General features: G+C 34.7%; 1 protein-coding gene across 3 annotated transcripts in view; it reads left to right on the top strand.

Moving 5' to 3' along the window:
* Nucleotides 1–16,100, top strand: part of LOC121415967 (cGMP-dependent 3',5'-cyclic phosphodiesterase-like) — a 107,194-nt gene that overhangs the window by 51,726 nt on the left and 39,368 nt on the right. For all 3 annotated transcript variants that reach the window (XM_041609567.1, XM_041609418.1, XM_041609492.1), the window contains 2 exons: nt 4,103–4,144; nt 10,778–10,846. In XM_041609567.1, the coding sequence (XP_041465501.1) occupies nt 4,103–4,144; nt 10,778–10,846 (111 nt within the window). The remainder of the gene's footprint in view (nt 1–4,102; nt 4,145–10,777; nt 10,847–16,100) is intronic.

Genomic DNA, 16,100 nt, shown 5'->3' with positions numbered 1-16,100 from the left:
AAGTTTCATTCCTCCCTGAACACGTGGAATTCCTTTATTTTAACATTTTGTGCTTCAGGCAAGGAGGTCCTAATCGTCAAATTCGTAAAAATTGAAATATTGTATAATTCAAACAATAAAAAACAAAAGACAGTGAGTGGTGACATCATCGACTCTCTCATTTGGATGTAACTGGCTCGTTCATATAACTATTTTGTTGAAAATAAGCGAAACTTTGAAATGTCATAACTTTTTTTATTTTATATCCGATTTTGATAAAAATTTTCAGCATTGTGCTTGTCTGATTTTTCTCTATTGATTCAAATCAACATTTTTCTGAGGTGGACTTGACCTTTAAGTACTGCATTGTCATATCACCTTCTCAGTTTGTCCAACTATATAACATGCTTCAAGCATTGGATTTATTCATATACAGTGCGTCCCAGAAAAAACGAAACCGAGATTTAGTGATCATTTATCATTACTTAATCATAAACAAAATAGACAAATGACCTACCAATTTAAAGCTTAGAACTCCTCTTTCATCTGATATTACTTAGATTATTTCTCATTCACGCATGAGTGAGCAAATACAATTTGACGAAAGGATATCAAAAACTCATTCGGCGGGGGGTATCTGGGTTTCAAAGAGAAAACCACATCTTTGAAAAGTTCAATATCTCTTCTTTAATTTGATACCTAAATTACAGAAAATGGTCAAGAAATAACAAAGTTCTGGTAATTTGAAATAAGGCTTGAATTTCAATAATTTCATAAAATGAAGAGGTTCTCCAGGCTGGCTTTCAAACTCTCCGTTTTGATGACGATCAGCCATGCATTAAATCTTTTGTTCACCATGCGAATGCTTCTCTGCGAAATCGGTGAAAACACGTTTATCTCATGAAATTATGGAAATACAAGCCTTATTTCAAATTACCAGAACTTTGTTATTTCTTGACCATTTTCTGCAACTGAGGTACAAAATTAAAGAGGAGATATTGAACTTTTCAGAAATGTGGTTTTCTTTTTGAAACCCAGATACCCCCAGCCAAATGAGTTTTTTGTATCCTTTCTTCAAATTGTTTTTGCTCACTCATGCGTGAATAAGAAATAACCTAAGTAATATCAGATGAAAGAGGAGATTCTAAGCTTTAAATTGGTAGGTCATTTGTCTATTCTATTTATGATTAAGTTATGATAAATGATCACTAAATCTCGGTTTCGTTTATTCTGGGACGCACTGTATAACTTGAACAATAAACATGCACATGTCCTAGAATGGATCACCCTTTGCAAGTCATCTTATTTCGTGTAATGTTACTCCATATAAAACTTGTATAAATATGTGTTTGTTCAGTTATTGTACCCTCGGTTCCAATGTGTATTATCTGTTGACTGATGATGCATTTTCTAGGCCTGCAATAAGATAATGTACCTCTCCTCTGAAATAGAATTCCTGACTTTCTGTAGAGTTATTTTAATGCTTGTTTGTTGGTTATTTGTTTTGTTTTTTATTTAAAAAAATTAGAAATTAGATCTATCTGTCTGTCTGTCTGTCCTTCTGTCCGTCCATCCGCCCACCCATCCATCCATCTCTTTATGTGTATTCATTCATATATTCTTTTATTTGATTTGATATATTTGTTGTTTATTTTTATGTATTTATTTATTTTTTTTGGGAGGGGGGTAGTTTAAGGAGGGTGTGGCTGTCTTTAAATTCTATTAAAAGTGGCAAGAGTTTGTGATCTATTGCTCCTCCTGAAAATCATTTGTGAAAAAATGAATTGAATTTGAAAGATTCAACAAGAGAGAGGAAATATTAAGTGATAAGTGAAGGTGTATAAATATTGGATATTCTAATGTGTGATTAAAGACTGGAAAAGTGGTCTGGATGAATGGTGCAGTTTCCTTCAAACTTCATTTTGTGAAATGATTGTAATGGGTCAAATCATCTTGCTTTGAACATACATGTATCTGATGTGTACACTCTCAAGAGTTTACTATTTGCATGGGGTTATAACAGGATTATATTTCAACCATATGCAGTATTCCTTTTTACCCATTCAAAATGTGATGTTGATGTGTGAAGATAAACCAATGGGAACATTCCCTATTCGTTTGCAATACTGGGCTCTGTTACTTAAAGCTTTGCAATTGATCATAGGGCTGATATTTACGATTGATCATGCACAGTAATCATTGCAATCAATCATAGAACTCCACCTCATGATCAATTGCTAATCTTTATGATACAGGGTCTAGGGCTCCGTAACAAAAGCATAAAGTTTGATCGTATCCTTGATTTTATGATTGATTGTACATTGTGGTCAGTGCAATCAATCGTGAAAATTTGTTCTACGATCATTGCTAAGCTTTGTGTTACAGGCTCCTTGTTGGTAGTAGAAATGGGAACAGGCCCATACCCATTAGCAGCGTTGGTTAGGGATGGAGGACGGGGGTCCCTTCTTACTTTGAATGATAATCATAGCTGAGAGTGCTTACTAAGAGGAGCACCAATCTGACTGAAAGCGTTGACCGTAATGGTCGACGACGCCACCACGTAGCCATTGCATGCCCCTTGACATGCTAAATAAACACAACCACAACACCACAAACCCCCCCACTAACTCAATTACGCTTTTAATGTTTCCCCCAGTGCCTTAAGAATAAGAGGGGTCCTCCTAAGAGGCGTTTGTGGGACGTAGTCAAGATTTTGGAGGGGGAATTCCACCCTATCCATCAGACTCTCGGCATGTTTCAGCTTCCATCAGACATTTCTCCCACGTCATCTGGTCTCCCGTCTTGTAATTTGATTTGAATGTTTGTCTTTAAATGTATCCATTAGGTTGAATTGTGCAAGAAAAACATCTAGGAAAAATATGGTTTGATATCCTTAGTGACGATTGATGTGTGACGTGGATGAGCAAACGTCATAACTCAAATTGATTACTGTAATTCTTCATAAGCTGTTCTCTTTGTAAACAAGCCTTTCCCAGGCACATGGATGTATGTGTATGTGTGTTACTTGACTTGTGACCTTTTCAGTCATAAACAGTAGTAATTTCATTTTAATTTGTTGGATTGATTTGATAAATAAGATGTATATAGTAAAGGGAACGGGGCGGTATTCATTATCGTGGCAGTCACTGCGATTGGACTACTCTGCCTATAGGTCGAGTATATACAGTGCATGGTTTTCAATCTTTCAGAACAAGGCAATTTAAACTGGCCTTGGCTCCTCTGTTATTACATGTTTTACCATGTTCACACACCATGAAAATATGAGATTGCTAATTGATATGCTGACTTGTCTTTTTTGTGGTGGGATCACCGAAATTGAAATAAGGATACATTTATTTTTTCATTTAAAGGTCAAGTCCAACCCAGAAAAAAGTTTATTTGAATAAACAGAAAAAAATCAAACTAGTGTAACGCTGAAAATTTCATCGAAACTGGACGTAAAATAATAAAGTTATGACATTTTAAAGTTTCGCTTATTTTTCACAAAACAGTGATATGCACAACTCGATGACATGCAAATGAGACAGTTGATGATGTCCCTCACTATTTATTTTATTACTTTGTTTAAATCATACAATATTTCATTTTTTACAGATTTGAAATAAGGACCAAGTTCACTGAACCATATAGTATTAAACAATGCTAATTCCACATGCTCAGGGAGGAATTAATCGTTGCTTCACTTGACAATGAGGAGAAAGTTAGAATATTTCATATCTTAAAATACAAAAGAAATAGTGAGTGGATGATGTCATCATTCTCATTTGCATACCAACCAGGATGTGCAGGTAACTGTTCAGTGAAATTAAGTGAAACTGAAATGTCATAACTTTCTTATTTTACTTCCAAGTTTGATGAAATTTTCAGTGTAATGCTCGTTGGATTTTTCTCTTTGTATTTAATTAAACTTTTGTTGGGGTGGACTTGTCCTTAAATTATGAAATAATACATGAACACCACATAGTATCCCTATGAAAATAGTCTAATCCATGTTTTATGAGAATTTTTCATTAATTTTTAAAATATCAGATAACCATTGAGAGTGTGCCTGCAATATTTTTATCTAATTTGTAATGTTGATATTTCATTCAATTTCAAACAGGTCATTGGAGAGAAAGTACTTGAAGAAGAAGTCCGATTCTTGGTGAGTAATTTAAACACTTACAATGGGTATTATAAATTGCCTATTGCATGGTCTACACCCTCTTAGTCTACAATCTTACAGTCCTTAGAATCCTTTTGGTCTCATCCTACATGGTCTAGTCCTGCTCTACAACTAGTTCTGCTATTTAACCATTTGGTCTGTTAAAGGTAAAAGACAGTAGTTGCAGTAAAAAATCATTTCATGAGAAAGTCTTTCAAATCAAGGTTAATTATCAAAATATAATCATACATGTACTTCTAGATCTGTAAACGTACATGTATCTTTGTAAAATCATGAAATCTTAGCTAAAAATCGATTTGAGAAAAGCATATGTGGGACAATGTATGAATATTGTTTTGAAAAATAACCAACATTTGATGGAATTATGTGCTTAATTTGTTCATTTTTCATCTATTACACTTTTTTTTCAAGAGCTATTTGGCACATATGTTTTATTTATACATCCAAGCATTTTGGTGGTAATTTAATTAGAATCTGTTTGACCTTTTAAGATCGTTAAAGATCGTCACAACTGGTATTTATCTTTAAACACTACCTTACAATGTGGTTAAAATAGCTGTATATGAATTGGATTTCCTTTTGACAAAGTAAGACTAAGAAATATTAAAGTGAAAATTGGACTAACTGGGCATTACTCATTCTTGATGCCATGTATATGTGACCAAAACCCCTTTTCTTTGCGCTGGCAACTTTATGCTCATATTCATATTATTTTACAAATTTTCCCATATTAATTGACTGGTATTTAGCAAAAAATGTACCATTGTCTTCTACAGTCAAGAACTTACAGATATTCCTCTGTTTCATTTTGTCCTGTGTGTTAATTCTTTCATTTTGCACTGATCAGTTGAGATCAATTTCAGTATGTTTGTACCCTAATACTACGTTTGAAAAGTGAAGTTGAGATAAAGAATAAAATTCTAAAATAATCCATCAAGGACATGGGGCATGGTCTGAACATGAATTACTAGTTGTTAAAAATAGCGGGAACTGTAAAACTTTCAAAATGAAAATTACCTAAAGATGTATATTGAACCATCTTCTTTACTGATTCTGGATTTACTTAGTAATCAAGTGTTTGATGAGCTGCAAAATAATCAACATTAAAAAGAGGATTATGTCAAGTGCATAATGGCAAATGAAGGGTGAAATTTGTTTCCACAATCCTCTGTCTAAATGGCTAGTGTATAATCCTTGTATTAGATGATCAGAATGCTGGAACATTCATTACCAGGGTGTGAAATATCTCACCCTCCAAAATACAAGCTGTGCTTCTTGCAATTCAGACCTGATATCCCAATCAAATATTGATTATATTCCCACACTCAGAGGGTATAGATTGACTTTTACACCCAGCTTTTCTGAGAAAAACTTGTTTTGTATTCTGTCAAATTGGCTAATTTGAAAATGGGTCACCTCCGACTTTCATCCGGATTTCATCCTGTGAAGTTGCTGTTTCTTGAGTTTCTGCTGTTGTTGTTTTGCAATTTTGTGTCGGAGTATGGAATAAGGACTATAGATCTATCCAGAGATGCCCTATAAAATATAATGATATACTTTTAGCAATGGATATCTGTTAACCGGGTGCTGTTTTGTCTGCCTATTAGAATTTGTAGAATTGGCAGTGCAGTTTCATTATTATAAATTCATCATTCAGAAATAAATTAACATAGATACATGTTTCTTCAATTCTCTGAAAAATCTTTTACAGTTCTGTTGATGTGCAAGAAATAATTTCATGAGTGATGAAAGGTGTTTGTGACCAACAAACTGCCAATTTCCCTCCAAATAATTATGATGTTAATTACAATATTATTGATGTGCTCATGATAATAGTAATTTAAGGATGTTGATTATAATAATGTTAATGATAATATGAACTGCAACAACAATAGAATACTAATAATGATGTCGATAATGCTAGTAAAAAGTTATGAGGTCTATGAATTACCATTTTCCATTTATTTTCTGTTGACTTCTTTAGTTCTTATCAAATTTTGTCGAATGACGTACTAATGTGGGGTTAAATTTGTATATTCTTGAAAGCGATTTGTAGAATTGTAATTCTTTATTGCTTGCATGAACATGTTTCTTTCCGGACTCATTTATTGTTTGCATTTTGCTATTGCTAATTTTTGAATTTGAAATTTGCTAATTAGTTAACATACATGTAGTGTCTGGGCATTAATAGTTTATCATCTTTTTCAGTTGGGGGGGGGGGGTGATTTGTTGATTAGTTAACATACATGTAGTGTCTGGGCATTAATAGTTTATCATCTTTTTCAGTCGGGGGGGGGTGTCATTGCTCAAAGTCCTGAAGAAGAAGAATAAAACCCTATTCCTTAGAGCAGAGTGCAGCAAGAAACTGAAATTTGTGACAATTGCTTTAGCTTGATGCCAGATGAGCGCATGGCTGTCACCTGCTTCTGTCAAATACTTGCCCATACCCTCGGAAGGATGAGAGGAAAATTAGTGAAATTGTAGCCAATAGCTATTGATATAGATTTTACACCACCATCCCCGTACCTCGTGAGAATTCAGGTTGTAGATGTAGTCACATTACAAAATATCAAAAGAAAAAAAAAAGATTGAGGCAAAGAGACAGGTGAACTAGAATTAAGTTGTGATGGTTTTATTAATTTATATTTATTCCATTCCCACAAAAGAAACAAAAAAGTTAGAATTATAGTTAAAATTGCTTGAATTACAGAACACACTAAATGAAAAGATTATTTTAGTTGTATAAGTAAAGAAACACTAAGTAAGTACCGATAGGCATTGACTTTGCAAAACACAAATGTTTGAATATGTAAATGGGAAGAACCACATAGAAATAATATGGTGGACCACAAAGAAGGGAAAGGCCAAATAATAAACAAATGGAAAAAATTGAGACATAAGTGATACAAGGGAGAGAGAAAGAAGAAGAAGGTGTGTTGAAGTTGGGGAGGACAAGGTATGAAATGACAAGCATATAAGATCTAATACAAAAAGAGATATCAGATCAATACTATTAGAGCATAATTTCAAGCACTACAGAGATGATCACAGCACCCCATCCTTCACTAACTGAGGCCTCTTTCGAGACAAACTTCTGCTGAAATCGTGTCATCCCAATAAACGGAATAAAGGTGCCTCGGGGATTTTTACAAGGAAGGCAAGATTCATTTTTAGTGGCTTACTTTCCACGATATCATTCACATTTAAAGTTGCATTATTGCATCGGTGCCGGCTTGCTTAAGGGAATATCCCAAGAAAATTAGTTCTTTATGAAATTTATGTCTTGACGTCATCACCAAAATGAATGCACTGTAATAAATGTAGGTCTTTAGCACACATAAAGCCCTCTCCAGACTAAAAAAAGTATATGCTGAATATTTCACAGTACTACTTTGGGGTATTTCACAAATGCAAACTTTTTCACTTTCTATAAACACTATGCTACATAACAGTACATAATTGAATGGAAATTCAATTAAAATCGGAAAATGTTGATGTTGTTTATAACTCCCATTGGGCTTGCATAAACTGGTTAAGGAGTAATTAGACTGCCTTTTTATTTATTTTTGTAACTAGCATCTCAATTTTAAAGACTTGTCTCTTATTTATTACTCATTGCGATGACTTGAATTGGGCTTTGAGCTTGTTAATCTATGGTTTGGATGAGAAGGGTTGACAGTGCAAAGATGAAACAACATTGGTGATTATTGATTATATGTACAGACTGTATGTTCAGGGCTCTTCCTGGTAGCATTTTATCGATTGCCAGTTTCTGCATCAACAGAGGTTTACATGTTTTCTCACCTTAACCACCCCCCCTCACTCTCTCCCCTGTTCCCCTCCCATTCCCTCCTCCTCTTCTTCCTTCTCTCCCCTTCTCCCCTACCCTTCTTTATCCCTTCTCTTTCCCTCTTCCCCTGACAAAAATGTGACTTTTAAGAACTTTGAGAATTTAGAATAATATGCATGTACAAGAAATTAGTTCAAATGTCTTATTGTAAATTGTTTTTAGGGAATAATTTGTTGTGTTGGTTTATTCATAAGCCAATTAATCCAGATGTACCCTCGTAATCACACAATGCCAAGTAATATCTTTTTGTACTTCTTGTGTTGGCTTGGATTCAACTCTGTTCCAAGTTAAAGTAACTCATACGAGTTACTTTAACTCGTAATTGAGTAATTTTTCAGCAGATGCCACACCATTCCTAGCCAAATTCAATTTGAATCATGTTTGAATCATTTGAACTCAGAATAGTTTTGACTCCTGCTGGCATCACTCCAAGTCACATTTGACTCTGCAGATAATAGAGTCCTCAATCCCCTCCCCCCTACTCCCTCCCTCAAATTTAGCTATTTCTTCTCCTGTTCTACTTATCTTCAATGCGTTTTCCTTTTCTTTTTTTACCTCCATTAATTTTTGTTTCTTTAGTCTTTCCTCTTCTCTACACCTTTAATCACATTTTCCATTCATGGGGGCCTACCCTATTTTCAGAACCATCCCTGTTGTAATATCTGATTGGCACACATTCATGAATTCCCAATTATAAGGCGATTGCAGACACACCGACATACGTACAAAGAGTGTTATAGCGGTGCCCCAATTTTATATCTCTGATTCCATACACCTGTAGACTTATCCACTTAAGTTGTAAGAGTAAACAAGGAAAGATCTTCTCTCACTTTGTTCATATATAACTTGGAGAATGAGAGATAGATTGATTTTGGTTATAGATTTCAAAGCCCAAGGTTCATGGCCATGCATAGTAATGTAGATCAACTTCTTTGGTTTGTGTTTGGTTTGTAGAATAGCCTTGACATTTAGTGCATTGATCAACATCCAAAGGAATATGTATAGAGTGTCCCAGAAAAAATGATTCTCAGATATTTCCCAGGATAGACAAATGATTCTTGATATTCCATTCACATCATTAAAATGTTAATGTCTTTGCCTTTTGTTTCGATATACCTAAAATGAAAATAAAAAGTTCAGACATAAGCAACAAAGAAAATGTTACCTTTAAAAAAATGATTGCACAGAATGATTTTTTTTTCATAATTTGATAGGATAAAACAATAATTCCTTCTTTGATATTTGCCTATGCTGTTGTATCTATAAAGAGAGGATGAACATGAATTCATGCATGAGACAATGGACAAATTAATTAGTCCAAATTTGTATTTCATTTATAAATTCATGCTTACATTTTGATTGCAATTTGCCAAGCACTAGCAGTTCAGTGAGTGTTTGCTATGAAATATTGAGAAAAAAATTACCTTTATAATGAGTTGCCAATTACAATGGAAACAAATTTCATAATTGTAAGATCTGTTTCTTAAAACAGGTTTCTGAAACAGCTTTTTTTTATTTGCAAAATGCTCTGTGGTTTTCTTTTATATTTGTGGAAACAGAATGTGGTGACAGTGGTCTAGACCCTGTTCTTTCATTACATTGAGAGAAACATGGGTTTGTATCCCAGTGACGGAAGGCAATTTCCTTCAGCCAGAAAATCATCAATTATGTGTTGCACTCAGCAATTTCATCTTGAGGTGAAAATTTGAAAAGATGTGCCACATCTTGAAGTCAAGGATGATTCATTGGGATATTGCAAGTATGGTGTTGAAATCTTGGGTTGGTGTTGTGACAACACCAACACCAGCCACAACACCGTACTTGAAATCAGGCTGGTGTTGGGATTGACCTCTGCAAATTTGACGTATTTCCGGCAGTTCGTGTTGAATGATTTCAAGTTCGGTGTTGGTGTTGGCAATCTCGAGCTCATGAACAGGCAGCAAACACGATGAAACATCCCCGTAAAATCAGCTTTTACAGTGAAGAGGAGTACAAATCATTTGAGCGTTATATATTTTGATAAAACAATATTGTTTGCTTTTTCGAATTCTTGAATTGACTAAAGCATTGGCATTCTGTACGATGAGAATTATTAATTGCAATTTTCTCCCCGATTTCACTTTCGTTGTTGAGACTTCTCGCGTATGGTTGAGATGATTTAGCAGCATAGTGCACAGGTATAATGTCTTTAGCTATCGATTACACAATCGGTAGCGTTCTTCTGAACCTAGCTTGGTGTTGGAGCTCGGTTCTGCTGCCTTTTTACGCTTTCAACACCGAATACCGTATTTGAAATCACCCATTAAATTGTTTATCTTTCAAACCCAAATTTTTTCCCAAGGCATGGTTTATTACTATATTGGGATATGTAAATAGAATGAGAATTTCACATGATTTTTTTTCTCCTAGAATTTGGAAGTGAAACTAATAATCTGAATATGATTTCAATGCGAAACATTTTTTAAATTTCTCCTGATTTAATTATTCAATACAGTTTGATAGTGTCCCAAAAGGTTTGTGTAGAACTGTTCACTAGAATTCATCCAGTCACACAAACAATTACACATCAACAATTCTACTCTAGCCTCCTGTGGATTCCAGCCAAGATTTCACATTACGATTTGTCAGGAAATCTTACACCACTGGAATCCATCAGTGCTATTACTAACACAATTATTGTATCCTAAGATACGTGTAGTCCCACTCTATCATCATTGTGTTTGTTTAAATCTCTGCTTTTCTTTTCTACTTTGTTTATCCAGGTTCCTCTGTGTTGTTTTCATAGTGTGCTCTTAAATAAGAAGATCTTGAGATTAGATGATATCAAGGAGGTATGTATCAAAGAAATTATTTTGATAATATTATATCTACTCTCGAAAATTAAGATCTAAAAGATTTTTCCACTCTCTTAATGAGTTATTGAATAATTTTCACAATCAGTTAAATGTAAACTTGTGCATCATGTGTCTTTGTTACAAGTGAAATTCCATTCACTCTTACAAAAAAAAAGGACCGACTCTTTCCTAGGTATATGAATTTATGGAGGTCATCTCTAAGAAATAATGATGGTGTGTTTTCATATCATTGTCCATAATTGTCAAAATGTGCTTTATGAATATTATTTTATATTATTTCAGGCCATATTGGTTATTAGTATGTCATTGTGAAGAAATAGATTTGATTTGCAGTTGTGGTTATGTTGACCAAGCCTATGGCAAGTGTTTGGCATTTTCACAGCCTTAATATTCAAATAACCTATAGGTCCAAGTTGAGAAATTCCAATATATTCAGACATGTCAAGATTCTTTTTTTTTGCAAAAGAAAAAGAAGGAAAAAGGAGAAATACACTACTATGCTGAAAGAAAATCCCTCTTGAAAATGAAATTTCCAACTTTTTTCTTGTTGTAAAGAAGACATAAAATAAGTTGTTTTCCCCAAGTATGTAACACCGATAGCAGTCTATGGCTTCCTTCTCAAGATAATTGATACACTTGATAATTATCACAACCTGTCTTTAAGCTGTAATACCAAAATATACATGTATGATCAACAATAACAGCCAAGGTCACTGAGAAATGTGTTATACTCATCAGTGTTTGGTCCGAGACAATTAGCACTCGAGACAGACACTTATTTTCAGAATCAGCGAAGACGAGACCGAGACAATTACCTTTGAGAAAGACAAGGCCGAGACAATACTGCCCGAGACAGTAAGCGAATCACTAGTTATTTCTACACGATGCCGCAGTACAGGTGTGACACAGCTACATGTATCACATCATTCTATTATTTATAAATGCACTGCATTCGCATAAATCAACAAGTTATTCTGAAAACAGGTGTCGCTGTTTCGTCTTGTTTTCATTTTCATAATTTTTTTTTAATCAGGATAAAAGTTACCACTGATTTAAACTGACAATCATCAGTCATCAATCATCATCACATTTTTCATTATATTCATTGATTTCATTTATAACAAATTAAGGAAGGAAGGAAAAGAGACTAAGAGAGTTTCCAAAGAAAAGGAAAAAAACTAAAGAATTATGGAGAGGCTCAACTCAACAAATGCACAAATGGAAAGCATAGGACAGAGAAACGTACTAGTTGGCAATGGTTTTTACAGTCCTATTTCACTCTCTTTTCTTCATAAACATATGTCAGAAGCCATCAGAAAAAATACTGTAAGCAACTGCTGATTACAGAGATCACCACCCAACCACCACCTCGCATCATTACACCAAGTGCAGCCTCTTTGTGTAGTAGGAAACTCAATATAACAAGGTTGGCTACAAGATATTGGCTACAGGGGCAGATCCAGCTTCTGCCAATAGGGGGGCCCCGAAATTTTTTTCACCCATATTTTCCCAGATCGGACACTCCAAGTTGATTTTTGTTTTGTTTCTATGAAGGGGTTGTCTTAATAGTCACTTCCTAGCTTTATTCTTATAAAAAACATAAATCTGTAATAATCTCATAAGCCCAATTTAAATAGTGCAAGTGCGAACATTCTGGGCAATGCTTGTGATCCTGAATAAGATTTGTATGTAACTAGATAATTGCCACGAGCGCGAAGCACGGGCAGAAACTTTTTGATGTGCCTTATATGGCCTGATCGATAACGGACCTGTTATGGATTTTTGCAGTTAGCCATTAAGACAATACAACAATTAAAAAGCGCAAAGTTCGAGCTGAAATTTTTTGACATGCTGACATTAAAAAAATTGACATTCTAAGCACTTTTTGTAATCATGGATGTGGTAGGTATTGTATAAAGTACCAGTCAAAAGTTTGGTTACACCTGTAATCGATTTTGGTTTGGGCGGAGACATTGTTGTTGCCATGGTAGCAAGAGTTTTTGTCTCGCCCACCTGAGGTGAAGGCGAGACTGAGGGATCCAAACGTCTGTCCGTCACAAACCTTAAGACACATAACTCCACAACCATTAGTCACTTTTCAACTAAACTTGGATGGTACATGGACTTGTGGGGCCTGCATGTTATGCTGCAGTCAGAGGTCACATGGTAAAGTCAAAGGTCATTTTCAGGTCAACGTTAAAGTTCACATGCAAGGCACTCTTTCTCCGCAACCATAAGTGACTTTTCAACCACACTTGGATGGTAGATGGACTTGGGGACCTGCATGCTAGGGCCATTGTCGCCATGATAATTGTATTTATTTGTCAAATTTCTATGTGAGCTCTATATATCGCAATGACGGATGACGTGGTGGGTTCAGGGGATTCATATGCTCGGTTACGTGACCTGCCAAGCATCTCTAGTTGATATTGAGATGAGACCAGACATAGAGTACAAGAAATCCCAACACTGATACTCATAGAGTAACAGAAAGGAAGATGTTTGTGTTTGTCCTTGACAATGTCTAGTGAAATGTGTATACATGTATTTCTTATGGAGCAAGGAGAAGAGGAAATTGATGAAAGATGGAGAAAGAGATGAAATGGAGAAGAGACATGGAAGAATAATAATATAATAATAAACAATTTTTATATACCGCAAAATCGCAAAATTGCCTCTAAGCGGTTAAGAGAGAGGAAAATGAAGTATAAAGGAAATAGAAATACTTTGCACAACAAAATGTATCAAAACTAATATTACAATTTACAACTTTCTCGCCAGATCATGAATAAAGAAATACCATCAAATGGGCCAATAAACATATGATATTAAGATTTAAAAGAGAGAGAGAGAGGGGGGGGGGCAGCAGACAGACTGTAAGGAAGAAGAATTGAGGTGGAATGATACAGTACATGCAAAAAAAAGTTGGTAGGTGGAGAGACTGATATGGTATTAGTGGAAACGGATGAGAGTTGAAAGGAGGATGTGAGAAGAGTTGATTTGGATTAATAAGATGAAAGGGTAGACACATAGAGAAAGAGTGGGTGAGATGTAGGTGTGGTAATGATGATGAAGATAAAAGATGTAGCGTTGATGTAGTGGGGATTAGTCAAAATAACCAATGCATTGGTGAATGTGTGTCCAACCAACAAATATGGACGTGATTATTGGTCAGGGTCTACCAGAAATAGGTTGATATTGAATCATATTTATCCACCAGACATATATTCATCAACAGATTGGTTACTTTGAGCTCATGTGATATAAGTAGAAAGGATTCAACAGAGAGGGACAGAGAGAAAGAATGGGGGAGAAAAGAGACTGATATTGATAGGATTTGAGTCAGTTAGTGTCCATTGAGTTGACATTCCCTCAGATGTAAGGTTAGTAAAAGGGATTGCTATCTAATGGAGATATGAAATAATCATGTGACAAACATACATTACTTCTCCCCAAATTGATGAGTGTTACATGTAACTTGAAGATTGTGATCATGAACCCTCTTCAGATATTGTGGATTATAGATCACTATATTTCCCTACTGCTTTACAGTAACTTTAGTAAAGGCCTTTCTGAATTTACTGGAATGAAACTGTTTACTCTTTTGATCTTGAAGGAGTTGATTGCATCATCAGTAGTCAAAAATGGTCAGGTGAAATGATGTTAATTATGAAAAGATCAGGTGATTGCAATTATGGTAATCATTATGTGATTGAAATATTGACAATCATGTGATTCTTAGATCATTGTACCATCAATTGGTAATCATTAGATGATGACATGATTGCAATATTGACAAATCATGCAGTGATTATACAGTTGTAATATTTGATAACCTAAGCAGATGAATACAATGTAAGCAATCATCCAACTATCAATGAATTTTTAAATAAAACAAATTCTTTTAAAAGTTTGGTCACTTTAGTCACAAAGAAATGCACAACTTTCAATAAGCAGAAACTGCTGCGTGAATCGGCTTGTTTATTCCACTGTTGGATTTTTTTTCCGGAATAGAATCTGTCTATAATGTGATGACTTAGATTAAGGTTAAACATGAAACTTGGCTGGAGGGAAAGTTTACTCAAGAATCGTAAGATAGTGTCTGAATCCTCTCATGGGCCGTTGTGTCAATCTTGGCTTAATAAAGGTTCGCTGAGAACATGAGAAAAAGACTTTCAAATTTAGACAACCGCAAACATTTGTATCCTTATAAAGACTTTCATGTATACTATAAGCATAGCTAGGTAGAGTGGATTGAGACACAGCAGTAAGACAAAAATAAGATCTCTGCATTCTAAAATAGGAGTTGTTTCTTGGCTGTCTTTATTGGTGTCATACTGTGAGATGTGTTGATCTAGTATCTCATCTCATTAGTTCAGATTCTCAAATTATCTCGCTATTACTGATCTAAAGCTTGAAAGATTTGAAATGGAGATGCAATTAATGGGATATTTGGGTTTTTTTCATATTTTTATTACAATTCCGGGTCAACTTAAGTTATTTGTTGTTGTTGACATACAGTGCGTCCCAGAAAAAACGAAACCGATATTTAGTGATGATTTATCATGACTTAATCATAAATAAAATAGACAAATGACCTATCAATGTAAAGCTTAGAATCTCCTCTTTCATCTGGTATTACTTAGATTATTTCTCATTCACGCATGAGTGAGCAAAAACAATTTGAAAAGGGGATACCAAAAAGTCACTTGGCGGGCCGTATCTGTGTTTTAAAAAGAAAACCACATTTTTAAAAAGTTCAATATCTGCTCTTTAATTTGATACCTCAATTACAAAAAATGGTCAAGAAATAACAAAGCTCTGGTTATTTGAAATAAGGCTTGAATTTCAATAATTTCAGAAATGAAGAGGTTTTACAGGCTAGCGTTCAAACTCACTCGACACTCCGTTTTGTTAACGATCAGCCATGCATGAAGTCTTTTGTTACCGTGCGATAGCTTCTGTGGGAAACCGGTGAAAACAAGTTTATTTAATGAAATTAGGGAAATACAAGCATTATTTTGAGGGATCATAACTTTTTTAATTCTCGACCATTTTCTGTGATTGAGGTATCAAAGAAAAGAGCAGATATTGAACTTTTTAGTCATGTGATTTTCTTTTTGAAATTCAGATACCCCCGCCAAGTGAGTTTTTGGCATCCTCTCTTCGAATTGTTTTTACTCACTCATGCGTGAATGAGGAATAATCTAAGTAATACCAGATGAAAGAG

The sequence above is a fragment of the Lytechinus variegatus genome, chromosome 1 (genome assembly GCF_018143015.1).
Source record: "Lytechinus variegatus isolate NC3 chromosome 1, Lvar_3.0, whole genome shotgun sequence".
Taxonomy (NCBI): Eukaryota; Metazoa; Echinodermata; class Echinoidea; order Temnopleuroida; family Toxopneustidae; genus Lytechinus; species Lytechinus variegatus.
The sequence above is the reverse complement of the archived record's forward strand: the minus strand, read 5'-3'. Positions and strand labels throughout refer to the sequence as shown.